Source organism: Echinops telfairi, unplaced genomic scaffold (genome assembly GCF_000313985.2).
Source record: "Echinops telfairi isolate 266 unplaced genomic scaffold, ASM31398v2 ScPeMD7_18;HRSCAF=68, whole genome shotgun sequence".
Lineage (NCBI taxonomy): Eukaryota > Metazoa > Chordata > Mammalia > Afrosoricida > Tenrecidae > Echinops > Echinops telfairi.
Genome location: NW_022103915.1, coordinates 86,403,952 through 86,428,042, shown reverse-complemented (window position 1 = coordinate 86,428,042; position 24,091 = coordinate 86,403,952). Strand labels below are relative to the sequence as shown.

Genomic DNA, 24,091 nt, shown 5'->3' with positions numbered 1-24,091 from the left:
ATTTGTTGGCCTTTAGAAGTGTTTTTCAGTCCAGTCTGTTGGGGCACCATGCCCTGGCCTCAAAGTCCACCTTCAGCATTCCCTGGGGACCTCACTGCTCCATTCTCTTGATGTTCTGTTGCACCCCTTTAGTGTTTTGCCTCGGTATGGTGGGGAAAAATCATTTTATTGGGGGCTCTTAGAGTTCTTATAACATTCCATACACCAATTGTATCTAGCACATTTGTACATATGTTGCCATCATCATTTCCAAAACATTTTCTACTTAAGCCCTTGGTATCAATCAGCTCCTTGTTTCCCCCTCCTTTGGGTGAAGTTCCTGTCGGACAGTTTCTGCACAGGATGTGCAGGGACAGTGCAGAAACATTCTTATGCTTTCCACATGGGGGTTTCCTGTCCTTCCAACTCGTGTCCTTGTCCCTTTCCACTCTCATCTTTGTTTTTAAGCAATTGTTGACGGTTTGGGAATTTCATCTCAATTCTTAAAATTACATAATCTTAAAATTAACCTTTTAAATTGGAAAATTTGTGTGTACATGTATAAAACACCAAGTTAAAAACAGAACAAGCAGTTGGTCAGATTTGGCCCAACAGGTTATAGCTTGCCAATCTTTGGCTTAAAACAATACTTTATTTTAATTAAAAAAAATAAAACTAGCAATAGGTTTCTTACAGTTGTTCCGTGTTTGCTAGACTCAGTCCAGGTCATCACCATGTTTACTGACCACTCACTCGCTGTAAGGCTCTATGCAGCACACCCGACCACCCCATTTGTCAAGACTCAAAGCACTGCAAGGACTAAGTTTTATATTGGCTTTGCAATTCTGCATTCTTTGTTTCCCTTAAGTATTGACATCCAACTATTTTAGGTTTAAAACCTCCTCTTCAAATTTATTTTAGAACATTGGTTTTTGTGCTATATATATGAAACCTTTTCAACATTATAAATGATCTTACTAGGGATTTATCTCGACAGCCTGAGACAACTGAACTCAACTCTATTACCTTAAGAGTCTCTTCAGAAACACACACACACACACACACAAACAAACAAAAACCCAAAAAACAAATTCACTGCCATCGAGTTGACGCCGACCCGCAGTGATGCTGTAGAACAGGTCAGAACTGGACCTGTGGATCTGAGGCTCTCTTCACTGGAGTAGAAAGTCCTTTCTCCTGCGAACAGCTGGCATTTCTAACTCGGGGATCTTACGGTTCTCAGTCCAAAGCATAACCACGACACCACCCTCAGTTCCCTCTTGAAAGGCTCTTGTTGCTTCAGAGAACATCGATTCTTCCCTCTTCTGCTACCCTCAACTCACGCAATCCACGGCCATCGAGTGGAATCCAACTCAGTAATCCTAGAGGACAGAGCAGAACCACCTGTGGATTTCTGAGGTGGTAAATCTTTACAGCAGCTGAAAGCCCCATCTTTCTCCTTCAGAATGGCTGGTGAGCTGGTTTGAACTGCTGACCTGTGGGAGTAGGCCAACTCATAACCCACTATACTGTAGTCTTGTAAATGGAAGCAAAGCCATTGTATCATATGATTGCTTTTATCTTTGTCTTACTTTCATAGCCGAAGAGTATCAGTCAATTGAGTTAAAAGAATTTTGTTTTTATTTTGTCTTGTTTTTTAGTTTAAAGTTTATAGTGGTCAGTGACCCCGAGGATGCCGAAAATGAAGAATGTCAAGAAGTAGGATATGCCTATCTTGAACTGTGGCAAATCCTGGAGTCGGGAAATGACATTCTGCAGCAAGAGCTAGACAGTGAGTAGTACGTCCTTGCTCAAAGTTATTGTTTCTTTCTTACATTAAGAAAATCAACTTAGTGTTTTGTTGCTATTCTACCTTTAGGGTTTAATTACCACTATAAAGTTGAGGTGAGACTGACCACATTATGACTGATAAACAAGTGGCGGGCTCTTCACTAGCTGGTCTCCAATATTTGCTTTTACAAAATTAATAGCAATAGGAAATGTCCAGACTAGGCAAATTCTGAGAGACAGAAAATGGATCAGTGGTTGTCAGGGGCTAGAGGAGAGACAAGAATGGGGAATTAATGCAGACTGTGATTCTCCAATGTTTGAGATACAGAAATTTAAAGACAGTTCTTTTAATTTCACAGAAACTTTAAACATCAGAATTGTTGGATTCTCTTCCACAACCAAACTCACTGCCCTGGAGTCAATGCTGGCTCACAGTGACCCTCTGTGGGTTTCTGAGACTATAACTGTCTCTGATAGTAGAAAGTCCTGTCCTTCTCCCCAGGAGCTGCTGGAGGTTTCGAACTGCTGACCTTGTGGATTGCAGCCCAATGTGTAACCACAATACACTTCTCTGCCCTCAGTTTCTTAAACTATCCACTCAAATCGCCTTTCTTCATACCCATGGGTCACTCGGTTTTAAACTTTGTCAGAAATGCCTAGCATATGTCCCCACTACTGGAATCATTTTCTAAACGAGCCTCCCTTTCATCCTATTTCCATAAAGAGAGCTCTCCTGATCATGTGATCAGCACATTCTCATTACAGTCTCTTAATGACTGCTGTAGCCCAAAGACGTGCTTTTGAATGCCTTTAGGTGGGCCCTGCTCTGTTCACACCTGATCATTCTCTATACGCCTATGCACTTGGGACATCACATAAATATGTTCTCCTTGGTTCCAATAGACACTTGGGATCATTAGACTAACTAAGGTGTCCAACATCTAGTCACAACCCAGTACTGAAAGAGGAAATCAAATTAGTAAGTCAGAACCAGAAACTGAGAACAAAAAAAGTTGTAGAATAGAAAACATCAGAGTACACTGCGTATCGGTATTTTGAAGCTTGTTTTATGTAAACTTAAGTTTACTGTTATAATAAAAAAAGATAATTTGGTTGTAATTAAAAAACCTTTGAGGGACACTCTTTAGATCAAATTATTGAGTCCCTTGAATCTTGAAAACAAGATTATTTGCTTGGGCAAGCTATTTAATGTCTTCATGTCTGTTTCAAGTACCCAGCGGTGCCCACCTCATGGTCCGCTGGGAGGGCAAAAGGAGCTAATACAAGTAAGGGGACTAGGACAGTGCCCAGCAGTTCCTGCTCCCGGTGCCCATTCCCTTGCCACGCTCTGCTCGCCCATGCCTTTTGTACGTTTCTAGTCACCTCAGACTCACTGAGCCAATGAGTGTTTCTCAATTTTCACGTTCATGCTTTAATCAAAAGAAAAACACCGTTTCCTAATTATGACCTCCCTGTCACACAGCTTTTCAACATGCGTCCTCTGATCTTCAAAACAAACTCTCTTGCTCTGCACCTGCCTTTTCTCCTGTCCTTAAAATGTTTGCTGAATGATTAATTCCCTCTGTATTACTACTATTACTTTTAATCATCTTATTGGGGCCTCTTACAGCTCTTTTTACATTCCATACATTAACTGTATCAAGCATATTTGTATATATGTTGCCATCATTTTTTTAATACTTTTTTGGGGGGCTCTTACATCTCTTATCACAAACTATACATTCCTCCAATGTGTCAAGCACATTTACACATGTGCTGCCACCATCATTTTCAAAGCATTCTCTTCCCCTTTGAGCCCGATATCAGCTCATTTCTTCCCCCTCCCTCCGTCCCCCACCTGCCCTCCCTCGAGTCCTTGGTAAGTTATGTTATTTTTCCCCTATCTTACATCTTCCTCCGTCACCCCTCACTCACTTTTCCGTTATTCATCCCCTTGGGAGGGGGTTCTAGGTTGATCCTTGTGACCTATTCCCCCTTTCTCCCCCCACCCTCCTGGTATCTCTACTCTCCTTGTTGACCCTGAGGGGTTTATTTATCCTGCATTCCCTGTGTTGCAGGCTCTTATCTGTAGCAGTGTGCACGTTCTGGTCTATTCCGATTTGTAAGGTAGAATGAGGTCATGATAGTGGGGCGAAGGAAGCACCAAAGAACTAGAGGGAAGTTGTGTTTCATCTGTGCTATACTGCACCCTGACTAGCTCATCTTTTCCCTGTGACCCCTCTGTGAGGGGATGTCCAATTGTCTACAGATGGGCAGTGGGTCTCCACTCCAAGCCCGTCTACCCCTATTCACCTTGGGTATTGTTTTATTCTGGATCCTACATGCCTGATCCCTGATCAAATCGACACCTCATGATCACACACAGGCTGGTGTGCTTCTCCCATGTGAGCTTTGTTGCTTCTGAACTAGATGGCTGCTTGTTTATCTTTAAGCCTTTAAGACCCCAGACACTGTATCTTTTGATGGCCGAGTACCATCAGCTTTCTTCACATTTGCTTATGCACCCATTTTGTCTTCAGCAATCATGTGGGAAAGGTGAGCATCACAGAATGGTGGACTGTTAGAACAAAGTGTTCTGTGTTAAGGGAGTACTTGAGTTGAGGCCCAATATACATCTGCAACCTTAATTCTTAACACACAAATATGAGTACATAGTTCTATTCCCCACCATCTTCATTTTCTCAGTGGTGGTTATGTGTCAACCATTGTAATACACTATTTCATTTCTGTTTGTGCTCCACCTAAGAAAACAGTAAGGAACCCTGGTGGCATAGTGGTCAGCAGTTTGAGACCACCAGCCACTAAGACGGAGAAAGATGGGGCTTTCTACTCCAGTGGTCTGGGAAACTCACGGGTAAGTCCTCCCCTGCTCTACAGGGTCAATGAGGCAGAACTGACTTGATGGCGGTGAGTTTGGCTTGAAGACCACACTTTCACAAGTACTTTTTTTTCACTTTCCTCCTATTTTACCTAACTTCCATATTCAGGACATTCTAAATCAGCAGTTCTCAACCTGTGGGTCGTGACCCCTGGGGGGGGCCGGAATGACCCTTTCACAGGGGTCACCCAATTCATAACAGTAGCAAAATTAGTTACGAAACAGCAACAAAAATAATCTTACGGTTGGGAGGTCACCACAACTTGAACAGGTGGCGGCATTAGGAAGGTTGAGAACCACTGGTCTAAATCTTTGTTTCCACTATTCTTTTTGGGGCTATTCCTTCGAATGCTGGATTTTCCTAGTTCAGTCTAGTCGGACACCCACCCCTCCTTGTATTTTCTTCCGAGGTGACTGCATCTGCCCTAGGGCCTTATAAATTTATAAGTTTCCTGGCCAGAATAAAATCGGACACTGCGCAAATTAACATGTCACTACATGTATGCCCCACTGGTACCTCAAACTCCAATAGTCTTTGCTCCACATAATGCCTTAGTGCAGGCATCCTCAAACTACGGCCCACATGCGGGCCCGCTGAGGACATTTATCTGGCCAGGTGGGTTTTTTGCCCTGCTTTGTTTTTTACTTCAAAATAAGATATGTGCAGTGTGCATAGGAATTAGTTGTTTTTTTTTCTATAGTCCGGCCCTCCAACGGGACTGAGGGACAGCGAACAGGGAACTGGCCCCGTTTAAAAAGTTTGAGGACCCCTGGGGCTTAGTGAACATGATCCACCATCTACCTTGTTGTCTTAAGCCAAAATTAACCAATCTTTTCCTTACTCCTGACATTCAATCACAGAACTCCACTAATTTTACCTCTTGCATCTGTCCCCATCTCTATACCCCATTACACTTTCACCCCTTTTCCTTTCTGCTCTGAATTCCTACAAGAGCTTCATAAGCACGCCCTCATATGCTTGTGCCTGCTTCCCACTCTAGAACCCAAATGAGCAAGGTCAGTACTAACACCTGGAGTTCCAGCTAAGGAGCCCTGCTGGTGCCGTGGGTAAGCACCGGATTGCTAAGCGACAGATGAGCAGTGTAACCCCGCCTGTGTGGGAGAGAAATGAGGCTGCTTCCATAGATGGTCGCATCCCAGCCACCCAAAGGGGCGGTTCTAGTCTGTCCTTCACGGTCACAAGGTGTCAGAATCGACTCCACTGCAGTGGGTTTGGTTTAGCTCAGCAGTTCTCAACCTGTGGGTCGTGACCCCTTTGGGGGCCGATGGACCCTTTCACAGGGGTCACCTAAGACCATCGGAAAACAAATATTTCACGATATATAATTACATATTGGCTTGTGAATCTCTATGCTTTAATTATGTTCAATTTGTTAACAATGAAAACACATCCTGCATATCAGATATTTACATGACGATGCCTACCAGTAGCAAAATTACAGTTACAAAGTAAGCAACGATGCTATGGTTGGGGTCACCACCACGAGGCGCTGTATCAAAGGGTCGCGGCATGAGGAAGGGTGAGAACCATGCTCTCGCAGCGGTTTCCCTCCTGAGACACGGCCCTTCACGGCCCGCCCAGCTGCACTTGTCCTTTTCCAAACTGGCACTGCGTAGGGTTGTCTTTGACACATACTTTTAAAAACTCAAAAATAAATATAAATTCCTTTTGGGGATTGTCTCCAGAAAGTCTTTTCTAATTCGGATCCCTCCACTCTCAGTCTTCCTCTCCCACTAGACTGGAAGTCTCTTAGAGGGAGGGGCAGTAGTTCAGGTAATAGCTCAAACACCTAGCATGGCAGACAGCAGGTTCTCAAGTGTTTTCTAATTGGCTGACTTTCCCCCACAGTTGTTAGCCCTGAGGACTGCGTGACCCCCATAGGAAGGCTGACGGTGTCCCTTCAGGCTGCCGCTGCCCTCCACGCTATTTACCAGGAGATGGCTGGAGATGTGTGTATGTGAGGGAGTGTGCTCCGTCCTCAAAGCGGAGGGAACCAGAGGAAAGTCTCTTATAAAGTAACTTGCTACACCACGAATTTGTCTGCTGTGATGTTTCGGTATATTCGGCTCTCTCGGTAACTACAGCTTGGACTGATGTTATGTTCTCTTAGTGATAGGTTTTAACTCGATAAGAGGTGAGGCCTGCCTTCGCAGCTACCATGTGAGGAGGCAGCTCGTTCTCAGGAGCTACGAACCCCCCACATAAGGTGAGGTTACAAAAACAAAACAGGAACGACAACAACAAAAAAAACCCATTTATTTATCTTTTAGTTCTTCCAAAATTGAAAATATCAAGTCCTACAGCTAAGGAGAAAAAAAACAAACAAACAAAAACCAAGACCCCTGCCCCCTCCCCCTTTTCTTAGTCACAGAACACAGAAGGAGCTGCAATGGGACAGGTGGGCACAGAGAACCGGGAGGGGGAGGAGGGCAGGATAAACTCCCCCAGTACTTAGAAAAGCTGTTCAACAGAGACCGGTAACTACAGGACAGTGCACGACGAGTCAGAACAAGGAGCAGCGGTGACGAGAGGCTCGGTTGAAGACATGGCCTCCCTTCCTCTTCTCTCGCTTCCTCATCAGGGCATTCCAGGCCCAGGGCATGACTTGGCCCTTCCCGATCTAACTGTGGCCTCCTTTGAACGACCTCTAGATTTTCACTAGCAGCACCACACGAGGTACACCCACCCTTCCTCAGACAACGCGTCAGAGGAGGAGACAGGGGTAGTCTGTCTTCCACCACTGTCGTGTGAATTTGTGAGGATGAAACCAGGCTCAGGGGAGTCACTGCTTCTTGCGTCTTCCAAGGCGGCGGCGGCACTTCAGAGTCTGCACAAGGCAAGAACGCAGGCCAGCTCGGATGGAGGCACCAGCCCAATCGGCTTCACTAACTCAAGCTGCCGGAAGTAGCCAAATCATTAGCAACCAAGAGCCTTTTCTTGCAAGATGGAACGTAAAGAGATCTGAGGAAAAGTCGCGACAGTAGGGCAGGCTGAAGGGCTGAATCTGCTGGTCAAGAATGATGGTATAGGCAGCTCGAGGTCACCGTGTACCAATGTCTTTAAAGAAAGCTTTAGGACACCAGAGACGATGCCTTAAGCCACCGGTGTCCTGGCAGATGACAGGAAGAGTGAGGAAGGAAACAACGTTTGTCAACAGCGGAAGCCTCTGCCCTTCTTCAAGAACACCTCCTCCTCCCTTGCCGTCTGGATGGGCCATCGGCACGTGTCCTGGTGGGCCTGGAATTCCCCGAGTAGATTGGTCCACACAAATGGGCCCCTAAACCCATAAACACAAATGGCAAAACTTCAAAAGAAAACAAAAGAAAAAAATACAGTTTCTATGTATGTCATGTAAAATTCTCAGGGGGCTGGCTGGAGGAAGAGTGGAGCTCAGGGCTACAGTTCCGAGGTTACTTCCTCTTTTTCTTGGGCGGCGCAGAGCTGTGTCTGGAGCCCCGGTTAGAGCCACGGCCCGAACTGTGCACAGATGCCTTCCTCTTCCGGCTCATACTGCGACTCTGTTCTTCTTCTTCCTCGTAACGGCTTTCCCGGTCCGCTGCACGGGGAGGAGAGAGGGTTTCAGTTGGCTGTAAAACCCCAACAGGCCCGGCCTGGCACAAGGTGGTGAAGGGCATGCATTCTGGAATCGGATCAGGTGCCGTTCATCATTAGCTAGGCAGCTTTCAAAAAGTTGTTACCTTTTCTGAGTCTTGCTTTATTTTTAAGATGGAGAAACTACTTTAGGGTTAGATAAGGTAACTTCAGCAAAGCACTTATCACAGTGCTTAGGATATAGAAGACAATACTGTTTTCATCCATAACTTATGTTTCAGGCTGTGCTACCATGATTGCTATCCTTCCCCCAAATAGTCTATCACCCATAACATAAACTCAGCATCGCCCCCCAAAAGAACTCTTCTTCCCCTTCTCCCACCCCAGTATTACTAATCATCTTGGGTTTCTAAGTACTTGCTTATTTCATGTACGTGAAAGCGTACAGCTCAGTCATTTTCTTTTTCACCGAGCATGGGTAGAAGGTGACGAGGCAAATTCGTTTTCTGCCCAACAATGCACATACATTGTCTGTGACGTTCTTTGTAACCCGACCCATGTATAGTTCTCTTAGGGTCCCCCCTTTGGTCTCCTAGGTCAACTGTTCTGAGGAGTGTGTGTGCCATGCGCATTACTGCTCACTTCATAGGCTTGTGTGTGGTTAGGTTACAGGGTGACCCCTGGAGTGTGGTTAGTTGCAGGTTTGAAGGGCCTAGCAAGGCCAATGTCACCGGGGCTACAACAGTCTCTACTAGACCAGTAAGTCTGGGCGTCTCTTATAATTTTGAGTTTTGTCTCCAGTTTTCTCTGGAGGACCTTCTGGCCAGGACCTTCTGGTGGTGCCAGAGGCTGCGGTTTGCTGGCCCACGAGTCCTCGCGATGAACTGGTTCCTGAAGCCCCTCCTCTCCTCCCGAGAGCTGCTGCTTACCTCAGCTGGCCGCGCACTACTCGCCGCAGCATGAGCGGCAGTCGTGTGGACTACGCTGTGTCAATTGACAAGGTTGTGGTCCTTCCCGGTCGGCATGTTTGCAAAGTCCACCGCGTTGTGGGTGCACCAAAACCTCCCTTCTCTTTCCTGCTGCACAATACTCCCTGTCCCCCAAACAACAATTTTAAAAATTACCCTTTCGGGCCTCCTCCTCCAGCTCGTCCCAGTCCTTTCCACTCTCCTCCTCACTGCCCAACGACTCCTTGGAGTAGTCTGGAACGCAACGAACAAAGGGTTAGTTAGTCCGCACTCTGGATCAGTGGTTCTCAATCTTCCTGCGGCCACGGCCCTTTAATACAAGTCCTCATAAGATTATTTTCATTGCTACTTCATAACGCTAATTGTTCTACTGTTCTGAATCGGGCGACCCCTGTGAAAGGGTCGTTTGACTCCCAAAGAGGTCGTGACCCGCAGGTTGAGAACCGCTGCACTAGATGGAATGAAATGAAACCGGCTCCTTCTCTGAAAACAAAGAAGTTTCTAGAAATGATGTATGAGGAAGCCATGACATTTTCTGAAGAGGATTAACCTGATTCTTCTGCTTCAGATGAATAATCTTCATCACTATCTTCTTCTTCCTCTTCATAGTCATCTTCTGAAGGGTTAAACGTCTCATCTTCAATTTCGGATTCGGAATCCCCTTCCTCAGCATCACTTCCCTGGGGAATCAGAGAGCAGATTACGGTTTACACTTGTTTGTTTCTTCTGGGGGGTTCGGGGTGGTAGTGTTTACACTCATTTTATTAAGGAAATTAATCCAATTCACTTCACATCAGCATTATTCAAATTTTACATGGAATAAATCTGAGTGGCTACACTATATATTGAAGTAGCACCCCTTTGTTACCTTCCCAATTCATTTATTTCTGGTTCACTTCACCCTTCTGTATCCAGAGCAAGAACCCTCAGAAACACTCTTGGTAATAATGCATTACGTAGAGGTAGGAGGACTTTTTTAGGAAACAATTCTTGCCAACCTGCCCTGAAGGATTTTTCCCCAATGCTGAGAAACGGGCCGAGAACAGTTTTTTATAACTTCAAGGAGACTTTTCCAATGGTGCCCACGGTCAACCCATCTATCCTTTTCCTCCCAGACTAACTGGGAAAAGCACAATACAAGCTGATCTCTGGCGTGCTGCTTGCCTGTGTTTTCTCCGGCTTGCGCACACGAGAGCAGCCACGGTACCAGACCGAAGGGGAGCCCGCCCGCACGCACCTCACCCTCAGGCTCGAGGAAGGACCAGCCGCCTTGCTCGAAGAAGCCCTCAGGGTCGTCAACAATGGTCTTCATGATCTTAGTCCAGTTGAGGGACTGCACCCCTTCGGTGTACTTCAGGTCACAGGAACTGAGAGAAGTGACAGTACAACGTCAACACCACACTGCTCTTCTCCCACACGCCCAATGTCACCTTGCTGGACCACGTTTTCCTGCCGGTGGGAGCAGGCACACTTTGCCGTGCCAGGGGAGCACACCTAAAGGGCTGCAGCTGCTCTCCCAGAGCACTCGCGCTAAGCCCTGCCAGACAAGAGCAGTCTCGTACCTGAAGCACACCTCACCTCTCCCTCAACCAGCTGCCTTCCCCTCCTTCCACTTTCCTCCTCAGGCGCCGATTTCCCAGCTCCTCACTCACAACAAGGCTTCCTTCCTCTCTCATCATTAGCAAGTGGTTTCAACTCATAACTGCTTCTGTACCTCCCATTACCCCCGCTCTCCTCATTCACTCCGCGTACTGCAACTCAGAACAAGGGACGCCTGCGCCTGGACCTTCCACTGCGTCCCAATGTCTTACTTGATGCAAGACCTACTGTAAAGTGGGAATGGGTTTGTAGTGACTCTGAAATGGCCTGTATGTAGAAGGCGTGCAAATGACTTTCATTATCTTTCTGCTACTCGTTTTTGTTCAGAGTCAGATCAATTACAGTGAGGAGGTAAGAAGAAACAGAAGATCAGCAACAATAAGGATAACAACCACAACATTCCGGTATAGAAGCTGCCTGAGAACCCTGCACAAACGCAGATAGGCACTACCGCACATATGGAAACATCTGCTTCCAGCTTTGGTGAAATAGCAGGGACGAATTTGCTTTCCACCTTGAACAACTCCAACAACAGGCAAAATGGCAAACAAGGGTTTTCAAACATTGGCTAAAAGTCTGTGCAAGAGCGTAGGGCAACAAACAGGGTTTCATTTTACAGCTGCCCAGCTTTGTCTAGAGGCAGACTGTGCAGGAGGGACCGACCACAATCTGGTGGCCACTCAAAGGCGAGAGCAGCATTCAGGGTGGCTGAGATGGCTAGACTGTGGGCAGAGTACTGGAGGAGGAGTTACACAGCGAGAACGTCCTGCAGGTCTGCCAAAGGGTCCCTGCAAGCAGTCCACTACAGACTCAGCTCCACACACAGGAAGGGAAACGAGCCAAAGCTGGGGAAAGCAGCACTGGGAAACTGCAGGCCAAACAAGCGCACAGAACTGGAAATAATTCCCCCTCCCACCAGAGAGAGCGGAGAGACAACCTCCTCATGCAGAAGGAGGGGCAGGGTCCTCAGAAGACTACTGCTTCAGTAGCAGGGCCAAATCAGCCCTTACCTAGAGCAGTTCTGAACTTGCACCAGTGAAACGTGAATAATTAAATGAGGCTAAGCAGCTTAACCATATTCTAGAATAAAACCTTAAAATTAAGTTACATAACAAAACCCAGTACCCAATAATGTAGGGTCATACTGTCTGCCCGTCAATCAGAAATGTTGCCAGGCTCGCACAGAAGCCAGAGAAAACCAGTCCATAGAAATGGCTCCCCTATTCCCTGGTGAATGGATAAACGAAATGTGGAATGTGGTGGATCTAATAAAGGCTGCTGCTGTTGTGAGGGGTCGTTCTGAGTCACAGCGACGCTATGTGAGAGAGCAGCGCTGACCGAGAGGGGCAGATAGAGTGCCAGGGCTTCCTCCCTCCTGATGGGTGATGGGTGGGTGAGAACTGCCTACCTTGTGCTAAGCAACCAATATTCAACTGTTGTTCACCAAGGCTCCTTAGGGGAATACTAATTCGTATTAACACAGGATATGGTAACTGAAGCACATAATTTGAGTAACTTTCACAAGCATTACACTCAGCTAAGGGAAAAGGTTACATAGGAGGGAGCTTTAAAAAGTTCATGGAAAAATGAAATGGAATTTCCCCATGGACTTTTTAAACCCCCTGAATATGATGTGGACAGTCACATCCGCCAGGAGGGAAGAGGGTCTGGAGAGAGACCAGGAACGGCACTGGTAACTTGAAAGGACAAACAGGAGCGGTCTGAAAGCATGAGAACATTCGATATCTGGATTACCACCTGACGATTTTTGACCCTACCTCACTAACTTAGGTGCACTTCAGACAAAAAGTCTTATAGAAACTATAGATTCTCCGTTTATTTCTCAGCTCTCATCAATTTCTGAAGATGAGAGTTATAGTACCTCCCAGCTCCCAATGATGGGCGGGGTAAAAGGGAACCACACTCATGGCTACCCAAGCCTCACCTTTTCTCCACTGGGTGAAATGTCCCTGCTTATTGGGGTTCTGGGACACCGAGGAAAAATTCATCTCAAACCTACAGATGTCAAAGCAAAGCCTCGGAAATGTTAACATATTCATTCTAAACATTTCCAAATCTTTTCATACGTGTATCAAGTCACATCAGAAGGTCAGCTGTTTAAGTTTCATTACGAAGTACTGCTGGGTACTCAAGGTGACAGTGGGGGCCCAAGATACATCTGTGGGATCTATGCACGACACAAGCCTCTGGTGACTTCCCTCTATCCATCATAGAGGGACGGACGGGAGAGTGGCCACCAAATCGAGTGCGCTGGAGAGATGATCATGTAAGATCAAAGGGGGTAGAACCTTGTCAGTTGATCCCCTTCCGGAAGCACATTTAGGCTTGATCTGGTCTTCAACATTTTCTGTATTTTTATTTGTTCATATTTGGGTTTATCTCAGATGTGTTACGCCATTGGGAGTCATCCTCCTGAGTTGTTTTTTTTAAATTACGGGCTCGTACAACTCTTACCACAATCCATACATACATCAATTGTGTAAAGCACAATTCACTGCCCTCATCATTCTCAAAACACTTGCTCTCCACTTAAGCCCCTGCCTCCTGAGTTTCTGTTTATACATTTTCACTGCATGGAACCTAGGATCGATGACCCTAAAGGGACAGCAAGGAGCATACGGGGTCTGGGCATCCAGTAGTGCTGGTAAAACGGAGCTGATGTCAACAACGTCTAGGAGTTCAAGAAAGAAAAGGATGTTTTGAAACTGATTGCGGCAGCAACTGTACAACACTGCTTGACGTGATACAGCTATGGAATAATATAATATTTGAACTAACTCCCAGTAAAATGGTCTTGGGAAATACAAAAAAAAGGTCAACCATTAACGGGTCCTCAAATGTCTGTCCTGGTCTATAACTCAATCTACAGACAGTCTCACCTAGGGGACACCAGTAGAGCTTATGTACACTACACCACACTTGGAAGATGGCAACAGAGACAAATTCTGCGATCGAAGGCTCCAAAAGAATGGGAGACTGCAGGCAGGCAGGTTTACTTACTTCAACCATTCCTTGATGGGGTCGAGAGAGGCCACGGGAATGGCATTGATCATGGTAACTTTCTTGCTGTAGTCCTTGTAGACTATCACCATATCAAAGTTCTTCAGGTGAAACTGCACCCTCTCAAAGTGGATCAGCTCGACCTCATCCAAGGTCACCACAAACGGGGGCTGTCAGGGAAGAAGGGAAGCATTGTCGCAGCACGTTCATGTACGCGGAGGAAACAAAGGGGCTCTGGGTTATGTGGTGGCTCGCTAGCTACAAGGCCAGCAGTTGGCAGCCACGGGAGAGCGACGAGGCTTTCTGTCCCCATATTCACAGCCTCAGAAACGCACGGGGCAACCTGGTCTGCTCCTAGGCTTGCCATGAGTCAGAAGTGACCCCATGGCGATGAGTTTGTTTCTCAGGAAACAAATTACTACACCAGATAACAAACCTGTTCTCTCTTTTTTTTTTTCCAGAAAAAGGGATACAGCATATAGATAAGACCCCCCGTAATTCTTCCCTCAAGGAACATAAATTCAAGGCATCTAATGTGAAGAAACGATTACAAGAAAAACTTAACATTTTCACGAATAATTTTTCAGTGAGTTGTAATTCTAAGAAAAATAATGATCAAAAATGAACATCAGAAAATATAGTTAAGTTCTTTATTTTCCCAACACCTGCCCTCTTGCTTTCTTTTCTCTTAACAATTTTCTTATTAAAAGGAGAAAAGAAACACTCACCCATTCTGTAGCATTGACCAGTGCACTACTAGTAGGCTGAAGGAGGCAGGTACTCCTGTAGGGAGCACCATTAAACCTGCAAGAGTAAGGCCAGAAAGTCCCATCAGGCAGGGCTCATGACAAGACAAACTGCTGCCACCACCGCAGACAGAATCCTCTCCCTTCCCCAGGCCAAGACAGCCGCAGCACATGCGCTGGAGCTTGAGAAGGACCCTCAGTTTAGTCACCCAGCTAACCCGCAGCAATTTTCAAGAGGGAGCGAACATCTCGGAGGAAAAAGGACATCATTCTTACTAATGGAATATTCAAAGAAGAACCCAAAAGGCACAAAGAAGAGCGGTTACCCCAAGTCCCTAAAAGGCACTTCAAATTCCAGTTCCTCCTTCGTCAGAGCTTCTACTTTCTCAATGAAATTTTTAAAGGCGGTTTTCAGTTTGTGCCTCATTTCTCGTTCCATCTGTTAAAATAATAAGTACACAGATAGCCATCCCTTCATTTGTTAACACACCCCTCTAAAAAGGTCCGAAGTGCCTATGTAACCTTTAATTCTTACCGACGTGCCACTAATCTAGCCAACAATAATTTGGATAGAATACATCCAAATGCACTGCAGCACAGAGGCTGCAACAATGGGCTCGGATGTAACAAGGGATGGAGGGCTGTGCTTCACGCGGCTGTGCAGCTCGCTGTGAGTTGCAACCGACACGATGGCACCGCACACAATATCTAATGTGTCCGGGGCCCCGGAGCATTAACTGGAGAGCGGAGCCTGCAGCCGGTGTCTAGTCCATAAACTGTTGTTCTGCACGCTCTGTTCAGGACTCGCTTCTAGAATGTCACAGTTCCCGAGCTCAAATTTAGTGCTCACGCGACCCCTTATTCTGCAAGCGACGCGACTGGACTTCACTGGCCTGCTCAGCGTAGAGGTCGTCTCGGTCATGCATGTGTTGGTGCTTCCCCAGGTCTGTGGTGATCTCTCCCACTTCCGTGTAGAACTGCACATCCGTGTGCCGCTTCTTCCCAAACATGATGGCATTCTGGGGACAGGACGCAGAAAGAATAAGGACGATGTCAGAGGACGCGGGCTGCACAGCAACCAAACACCAAAGTACGCCAATACCTATGTTGGAAATGGCGGGGATTCAGATTGGGGTCTCATGGCATATACGTAAACACTAACATTATCCACCATGTCATTACAATGACCTTTGGGATTGAGCGAGAATGCTAGGTTTTGTAAAGTACTTTGATTTCTTCTAACGGACTTGGGGTACTATGCTGCTAACTGTACCTAGAGGAAACAGTTTCTATTTCAGAAATCAGAGTCTGGAGAAGAGCTTGTATGTTCGGTAGTCAGTAGAGGCAACAGCAAAAGAACACTCATACTGAACAGCACCCCTGACGTGCTCGACAGTGTGGACCTGATAGACTTCTATTCAACCCTCATAGTCTTATGTGATAGGTAACGCCAGGAAAACACCACCAGAAACAGTTTGTGGCCCTGTCACAAGACCAGCTGGCAGAAAGAGATACCTTGAGGTGGAAGTGCAAGACAATGATCATTTCCCCATCACAGGGCTGGAACAGAGCGTGCTTGATGTTATTGTATAGGATGTCCACCTTGTCTCCTCGAACCGAGGTGAAGCGAAAGCCTGGGAGAAGAGAAAGGGCGTCAGGACTGCTCGGCAGCATCGCTGGGTCCGGCAGAGACGCGGCATCTTCTCTGGGGCACTCCACCAGGGCCGGAGGAACAGGCAACCCCTGTGCAGAGAACCCGTATCTGTGAGCAGACGCCTGGCAACATGTTCCTGCTCTGCGACACGATCTGGCTTCTTATGTGTGCAGCTGTGGCTCTAGAGGAGAATGGTGGGCACACGAGAGCGCATACCATTGACATGCGCCTCCAGGGAACCCTGCATCCTCTTCTGGGCAATATTTGGGCGAATGTAGAGATCTTTCAGCTTGGGATTACTCCGGTTGAGATTGATCACCAGTGAGTCTTGTTTCACAATGCCCTGAGAAGAAAGACCATTAATGTGACCCCTCATATAACCCAACCGGTCCCCAAAGCCCACCCCACGGTGTCCTTGTGCACACAGGTACTCTTTGTTGGTGTTCAGGCTCACCTCTTTTTCTTTCTCCTCTGCTTCCCGAGTCTTATACCGTTTCTGGACTTCCTTGATGATTCGAAACGCATTCTGCAGGTTCAGGGCGGGCACCGTCTGCTCTCCGGGTGCCTTCATGTTCGAAGCTCGGTATGTGCTATAGAGAAGACAAGTTTCTTTACCAGGCCAGGTCCCTAGTCCTGGATTCTTTTAAAAAATCATTTTATCGGGGGCTCTTACAGCTTTTCACAATCCATCCATCGTGTCAAGCACATTTGTACATTTGTTGCCATCATCATTTTCTTCTACTTGAGTCCTTGGTATCAGGTCTTTTTCCCTCCCTTCCCCACAAACACTTAACAATCTATAAACTTATTTTTTCATGTCTTACACTGACCGATGTCTCCCTTCACCCACTTTTCTGTTGTCTGTCTCCCTGGGAGGGGGCTCTAAATGTAGATCATTGTGATCCGTTCCCCTTACTGGCCCCACCTCTCTTTACCCTCCTAGTATCGCTACTTTCATTATTGGTCCTGAGAAGTTTATATATCCTGGATTCCCTGTGCTGCGAGCTCTTATCTGTACCAGTGTAAATGTTCTGGTCTACCTGGATTTGTAAGGTATAATTGTGGTCATGATGGCGGGGAGGGGAAGGGGAAGGGAAGGAGCACTAAAGAATTAGAGGAAAATTGTGTTTCAATGGTGCTATACTGTACCCTGACTGGTTCGTCTCTTCCTTGTGACCCCTCTGGAAGGGGATGTCCAATTGTCTACAGAAGGTCTCCACTCTGCCCTCCTTCATTCATATCCATGATTTTTAAAATTTTGTTTTGTGTCTTTGATGCTGATACCTGATCTCACTGATATCTCATGATCACACAGGCTGGTGTGCTACTTCCATGTGGGCTTTGTTGCTTCTCAGCTAGATGGCCAAAGACCCCAGACACTTTATTTTTTGATAGCCGGAAACCATCAGCTTTCTTCACCACATTTGCTTATGTACCCATTTTGGCTTCCGCGTGACAGTGAGCATCAGAGTGTCAGGTTAGTAGAGCAAAGTGTTCTGCGTTGGAGTAGTACTTAAGTGGAAGCCCAATGTCCTTCTGCTGCTTTAATACTAAAAAAACAAATATATGTACGTAGATCTATTCCCCTATTGTTATACAGATATGTATCGTCACATATGGAAATATATATGCCTGTATTTAGACCTCTATAAATGTCCTTTGCCTCCTAGTTCTTTCCTTTATTTCCTTTTACTTTCCTCTTGTCCCACTATTATACTCAGCCTTCATTCAGGTTTTAGTAATTCCGCTCAGCTACACTGCCCTTGATCAAGTGCCACCGGCTCCCCCCCAATCCTATGCCCTCCTCACCATCGATTTTAGATCACTTGTTGTTCCCTTGTTCTTGGGTTTCTTGGCACCCCCCTTCCTTTCCTCTACTCCCCCTCTCCTGTGTCCCCCTGAAACCGTTGGTCCCGTTGTTTTATCCTCTGGACTGTTTATCCCGCCTACCTTACCTAGATAGACATGCAGAGACATTAATAAGCACAAAAACAAGAGGAACATAGCAAAAGGAAGCAAAACAAAACAAGAGAAACATTAACAAAACAACAAAACCAACAGAAAAAAAAAAAGCCAATAAATAGTTCCAGGTCTGTCTGTTGACCTTTACTGAATGTTTTCCAGTCGAGGCTGATGGTGTACCACACCCTGGCCCCAAAGTCTATTTTTCATATTCCTCAGGGACTTGTTGCTTTGCTCCCCCTGCTGCTACACTACACACCCTTAGTGTTTCGCCCCGGTATGGTGGGGTCAGATCGTGCACAACTCCCATACTGTGCTGTCCCCTGTAGCACTATGGGTCAATGAGGGACATCATGTCTCGTGATTGGGGCGGCCCTATGGTCCTCTCTATGCACTGGCTGCTCTGAGCCAGAATGTTGTCCTCGGGGCTTGGAGGGCCAGGTTTTTTTAGTAGATCAAGTTTCTATTCAATAATTCAATCTATTTTGTTCCTTGCCACTGGTTGCAATCCTCAAAATATGATATCACTTACTCCACGTTCTCCTAATCCTTCTGCACTTGGTCCTTCAGTGAATGTGGCCGTTTGGATCTCAAATGGGTGACCTGTCTCAGGGGCGTGCGCAAACCTCACTCCAAAACTCCACGGCTATTGAGTTGGTTCTGACCCATGCCACCTTGGCTTTCTGAGGCTGCAGATTTCTACAGAAACAGAGAGCCTCGTCCTTCTTCCTGCGAGCCGTCAGTGAGTCTGAACTGCCCACTGTTGGTTGTTAGCTCCTTGTTTTGCTGTTCTGTAGAGCTAACTTAATATTTTCCCAGAGAAAAAGGCAGCAGTGAGAAAAGCCTAGAAAGCTTTAAAATAATAATAAAACTCCCACTTTTCTCTTAAATGGAAACTGCTTCAACTGGCTAAACCGCTGAAACCTGGCTGAATGTTCCCAAGAAACACGTTTGACATCATGAAGGCAATAGAATCCAACAGAGCAAACATTTACAAAATGTGAGCGCTCTGTGACAAAATGTGTACAGTCAGCACAGTGTTTTCACGAGGCTCTACATTAGGTTACACCCTTCAAGATAGCAGAAAGCCAGAACTACAAGAAGTGCCAGTAGGGAAACTGTGTCTCCTCAATCGCTAGGAGGGAACAGCACACAGCACAAAGTGCTTCTGAGGGTGCCGCCCCAGCTGGGAAGGATTTAGGAATAGTGGGTTTCCTGGGGACTCACATTTCCTTCACAAAAGTGGCTTCTGGGTTAGGAAAAATGTTGCCTTCATTCCTGCCAAGAGCACTGCCCGGACAATAGAAGTTGATTCGCAGGTAGGTGTAGTCTCCTTCCACGGACATGCTTATGTTCTGTTCAGAGGAAGGAAGCAAGAGAATAAAACAATGCTTCCGCAGTCAAAGCAGGCTTCGTGATACTGAAGGAAGCTAGGAGTGCATCGCTCTTCATGTGAAACTGAATGCACACCTAACAAACTGTCTAGCTCAGTCTGCCCCAAATCATTTAATTCCCAAATATTGTTGTGCTATGTCTACAGCTATAGGTTAAATGACGCTAAGGAAGACAAGCAAGCTGTGTCTCTAGGTGGAATACTCAGCTTGCTAGAAAGGGAGAAGAAGGGGGAGAAGGGCAGGCGGTGAAGTTGAAGAGAGGAAGGCGATACAGTGAAGCACAGTGACTAGTCTATGAGATCGCTTGGATAAGGCTTAATGCAATGAGGTCTGAGTACCTTGATTGTAGCAATGTGGAAAGGTGTCGCAATGCCAAACACAGGCATTATTACAGTTTCATATTTCTTGTCAATATAGATCTTCATTTCTCGAATATGTGGCTCCTTAGGCATCAGAGATGGGTTTTTATAGGACACATTCGATTTGCGAGCTCTGGAGTGGGACAGAGAGGAGGGTCAACAGCGGACTAAGCAGCACCTGGAGTCCCCGTCGCCCCAGTGGTCTCACTGCGAGCAGTCTGACTCACTTCTGGATCTGCTGCTCGCCTTTCTGCTCCGTCAGCCGCCTCTTGGCTTCCTCATTGAGCTGAGCTGCCAGCTCTTTCTGATGCGCTCTCCGCTTCTCCTCGGCGGTCATCTCGTTCTAGCGAAGGCAAGACCGTTACCAGAACACGTGAAGCATCTGATGGCCCTGAGATCGACGTCACTTAAAAGCGAACTTACACAAAAAGCGAACTTACTCGCGTTCTTTCTGTAAGTAATGCTGCCCGAGAACCTCTTCCCAGAAGATCTTCAGCCTCGTCTTTCTCCTCCTCCTCCTCCTCCTCGTCTTCATTCTATGGCAAAAAGTTATATTCAAAAAGTCTAGTTTTAATTTTTTAGCCAACATGATTCAATCCCTCCACTGTGCCAATCTTCCTTCATCACTCATTCTTCAGGGACCCTCTCACCTTTAGAAAAATCCCCACATTCTTCACTTTCTTCTTCATAGACGTGAGAACAGTGGCCGGGCCATCCTGGAAGAAAGGGAGGAGTCACTCAACGGTTAGAAGCTGAAAGGAAGTGCATTAGCCTGTCTAACTTAGAAGTTAGCTGGGCAAGCCTGTGCGCTTCCCGGACGCGGACCCCCGGGACCACAGACACACGGAGTTTTACCCTCCTCATCTCTCACTTGGAAAAGGCGGCAGCAACCTTGAGTAATGCTCAAACTGCATGCTGGATTTGAATCCCAGCTCATTTTCTGTCCAAGTTACATTTGGCAAGTTACTTTCAACCTCTCTGTTCCTTAGTGTTTTTATCTGTAGAACAGGGATACTAAGAAAACACACTTCAGATGGACACGAGTAAAAAACAAGGAAACAGGACAAACCAGAGGGGAAGGAGCATTAGGGAATTTTGTGATGACGTATGTACAACTCTTTCTAAAAGCAGCTCAACTGTGGAAGGGTATGATATGTGAACACTCTATCAAGAAAATGACGAAGAGAGAGAGACCAACTTGACCAAGAGTTACCACGGTGAGAGGAGGCGCGCTGCTGCTCTGGGGCACTGAGTTCATGGTGATGGTGGTGGAACAATTGGAAAAAGGTATCAATAACGGTTGTACAACATGAAGAGGACAGTCAATGGCACTGAATTATACATGTAGACGTTAGTGAATTGGAGAATGTTGTGGATATTTTTGCCACACACTCAAAAGTTCACATGAATAACAATGAGTACAAGGAAGAAGAAAATGTTCTAGAGTTGATGCTGGTGATGATTGTGCCACTCTTCTTGATAGGACTGAGTTATTGAGTTAGTTGTATGACGTGGCAATGAAACTGTTAAAAAAAGAAACAGCAAACCACTGAGACGTTCGGTAAGTTTCTAAAGGCAAAAATGTTCTCATCTGTAAACGCCTACTCAATTCACAATGAAAAAGATAAAAAATAAAGAGAATATATACTTCATATGCTTATAATAAGGATTCAATGAAGTATTGCATAAAAGTCCTTATTAGCTTATAATAAAAGCACCTAAAAAAATAATAAAAGCACCAAGCCATTCATGACAAAATGTGGAGTAGGCAAATTCAACGGCAGAAAGTAGTCTAGGGGCTAGAATGGAAGATTTGCGGAGAAAATGGGGTGTGACTGCTAATGAGTATGAGATGTTTTCTGGACAGAAGAAAATGTTCTTAAATTAAGGCAGAAGTGATGCTGTAAAACTAGGAAACTATTAAAACCCCTGAACTAGTGTGTGAGTGGATGAACTGTATATGAGAACTGTATTTCAGTAAAGCTGTTCCACAAAGGACATAATTCCACTACTAATCTCGGGATCAAGGTTCAAGTCCTCCCTGCACATGGACGAACAGTAACAAGCTCTACTTGTGGCTGCAGGAGGTCCATCTGTTACACGGATCTCCACAACCTTAGCTGGCATGTACTGATGGCAAGAAAACAGAGTCTGAAATGTGGCTCAAACGTTAGTTATGAGCACGCAAATGATTAAAAGGTAATAATACACACCTCATCCACAAGCACTGTGTCACCGATGAATAGGGCATAGGTTTTCTCTTCTGGTTTCTTCCCTTCCTTATTGGTCAAGTCTGAGAATCCCAAATTAATGCTGAAAACCATTCCTAAAACAGTAACACAGGGATCAGCTTGTGGCTGTGTAAACAAATAAACACACAAAAACTCCCAACTCACTGCCACTGAGTCTCTGCTGACTCATAGTAACTCTACAGGACGGGGCAGAACCACCCCTGTGCGTGTCTGAGACCATCACTCTCGACGGAAACAGAAAGCCTAGTCTTTCACCCACAGAGCGGCTAGTAGTTTCAAACTGCCAACGTTGCAGATCACAGCCCATCAGGGCTCCTCAAAGGATGGGTAAAATATAAGATTTTAACCAAAAAAGAGATGATTAGAAAGAAAAAAAAAATCCTATAATATGCCTGCACTCACCTTTTTTTAATTTATACTGATTTTTACTGTTGATTACTAGAGAGCCTTCACGGAATTCAATTCCCATTCCAAATCTGAAAAGGAATAAAGAATCACTTCAGCAGTAGGCTATAAGGTCTTGTAGATGGGTAAAGCATAATGTATTCTATAAAATTTTCCAGATGAGACAGGCAAAATACATTGTTGTGATCTATCTGACTAATTAGTCAGTTAAGAACTAGGCTCAAGGGCAACCTTTGGGCTCTAATGTGTTGTATAATCCTATTTTGAAAAACAACTTCCAAAGTATTATTGTTATATATCGTATTAGGCCCTCTTTATTTCAACTCACTTAAAATATTTACATCTTCATCTTCTCCCATGAAATCAAATGAGGAGTGCTCCTAGGAAGAGCTAGCAGGCGTTGTTAAAGGACACACAAGGTAGTCCTAATGGCTACAGAGAGGCAGTCTTCAGTGCCGGATGGCTAACTAGATGCATGTCAACTGGTCTAGGACTTGATACTGGAAAAGCAAAGCACCAAGCTTGTTGCGGTGAAGCCACTCTACCTTGGGGTGACCCAGTGTGCAGAGAAGAACTGCCCCATGGTGTCCAGGCTGTGCCCTCTGCCAGACCCTCTGAAGGCTTTCCGCCACCTACCTTTTGGGTTCAGAGTAGCACATTTTACCATTTAATCATTGTACCACCAGAAACTAGGTCAACATCACTTTCTCTTATTAATCAGAAAAGCCCGGAAACCATGGACTCATCCAAGGAGACTGTCCGAGTTTTCTCTCTTTAAAATGGCTTTATTTTGTTTTGTTTTTAAATCATTTTATTGGTGGCTCATACAACTCTTATCACAATCCATACATACATACATTGTGTCAAGCACATTTGCACATTCGTTGCCATCATTCTAAAAATATTTGCTCTCTACTTAAGCCCTTGGTGTCAGCTCATTTCCCCCACTCTCATCTAGTCTCTATTTCCCAAAATGTCCTTTGTTCTGTAAGCTGTCACATTAGGTATTTCTTAGTCAAATAGGTTTGAGAAGTCCTGGGTTAAACAAAAAGTTTATGTTTTCGGCTGAAATGTTTTGTTTGTTTTCAGCAGATATGTCCTAAGGGGGAAAATACTTCAAGAGTTTTCCTAATATTTAAAAAGTGATGCCAGGTCACTTCAGGACTCCCCACCCCAGCTCTTAGCGCATTTTCTGAAAACACCGTTTGGCACACAGGAAGCTTGATACAGTGCATCAACTGTTGGTTGAATTAATCAACTGATGTAAGACTGTGTCTCCTGAGCACTGCCAGGCCTGGAAACACACTCCAAGGGCCAACGTACGTCACCGTATCTTACCCCAGGTTTTTGGTAATTTTGTTCAGCAGTTCTGGCTTTTGTTTCTTAACCACATCCATGACAGCACTGTACACATCACATAGCTTCACACCTAAAAACAAGACACAAAGGTTTTTGTTTTTGGGGGGTGGGGTGGAGGTGGTGGTAGTG

The 24,091-nt window shown here is 45.7% G+C and overlaps 2 protein-coding genes across 5 annotated transcripts in view; one reads left to right on the top strand and one right to left on the bottom strand.

Annotated features, from left to right (window-relative positions):
* RPGRIP1 (RPGR interacting protein 1) overlaps positions 1-6,726 on the top strand; it is a 53,067-nt gene extending 46,341 nt beyond the window's left edge. For 3 of the 4 annotated variants that reach the window (XM_045287679.1, XM_045287680.1, XM_045287678.1), the window contains exons 16-17: positions 1,641-1,771; positions 6,540-6,726. In XM_045287679.1, coding sequence (XP_045143614.1) covers positions 1,641-1,771; positions 6,540-6,652 — 244 coding nt within the window. In that variant the 3' untranslated portion in view covers positions 6,653-6,726. Of the gene's footprint in view, positions 1-1,640; positions 1,772-6,539 lie in introns of those variants that run through there. The other variant, XM_045287681.1, reaches the window with a different exon arrangement.
* Positions 6,727-6,977: 251 nt separating this feature from the next.
* The window catches only part of SUPT16H (SPT16 homolog, facilitates chromatin remodeling subunit), a 41,607-nt gene continuing 24,493 nt past the window's right edge, over positions 6,978-24,091 (bottom strand). The window contains exons 8-26 of the mRNA XM_004698450.2: positions 23,942-24,032; positions 22,601-22,674; positions 22,160-22,272; positions 20,597-20,662; positions 20,387-20,482; positions 20,174-20,289; positions 19,926-20,079; positions 19,421-19,548; positions 16,686-16,821; positions 16,448-16,574; positions 16,093-16,211; positions 15,471-15,596; positions 14,904-15,016; positions 14,560-14,635; positions 13,832-14,001; positions 10,449-10,578; positions 9,762-9,891; positions 9,368-9,445; positions 6,978-8,247 (exon numbers count right to left, since the gene is read on the bottom strand). Coding sequence (XP_004698507.1) covers positions 8,102-8,247; positions 9,368-9,445; positions 9,762-9,891; positions 10,449-10,578; positions 13,832-14,001; positions 14,560-14,635; positions 14,904-15,016; positions 15,471-15,596; positions 16,093-16,211; positions 16,448-16,574; positions 16,686-16,821; positions 19,421-19,548; positions 19,926-20,079; positions 20,174-20,289; positions 20,387-20,482; positions 20,597-20,662; positions 22,160-22,272; positions 22,601-22,674; positions 23,942-24,032 — 2,189 coding nt within the window. The 3' untranslated portion in view covers positions 6,978-8,101. The remainder of the gene's footprint in view (positions 8,248-9,367; positions 9,446-9,761; positions 9,892-10,448; positions 10,579-13,831; positions 14,002-14,559; positions 14,636-14,903; positions 15,017-15,470; positions 15,597-16,092; positions 16,212-16,447; positions 16,575-16,685; positions 16,822-19,420; positions 19,549-19,925; positions 20,080-20,173; positions 20,290-20,386; positions 20,483-20,596; positions 20,663-22,159; positions 22,273-22,600; positions 22,675-23,941; positions 24,033-24,091) is intronic.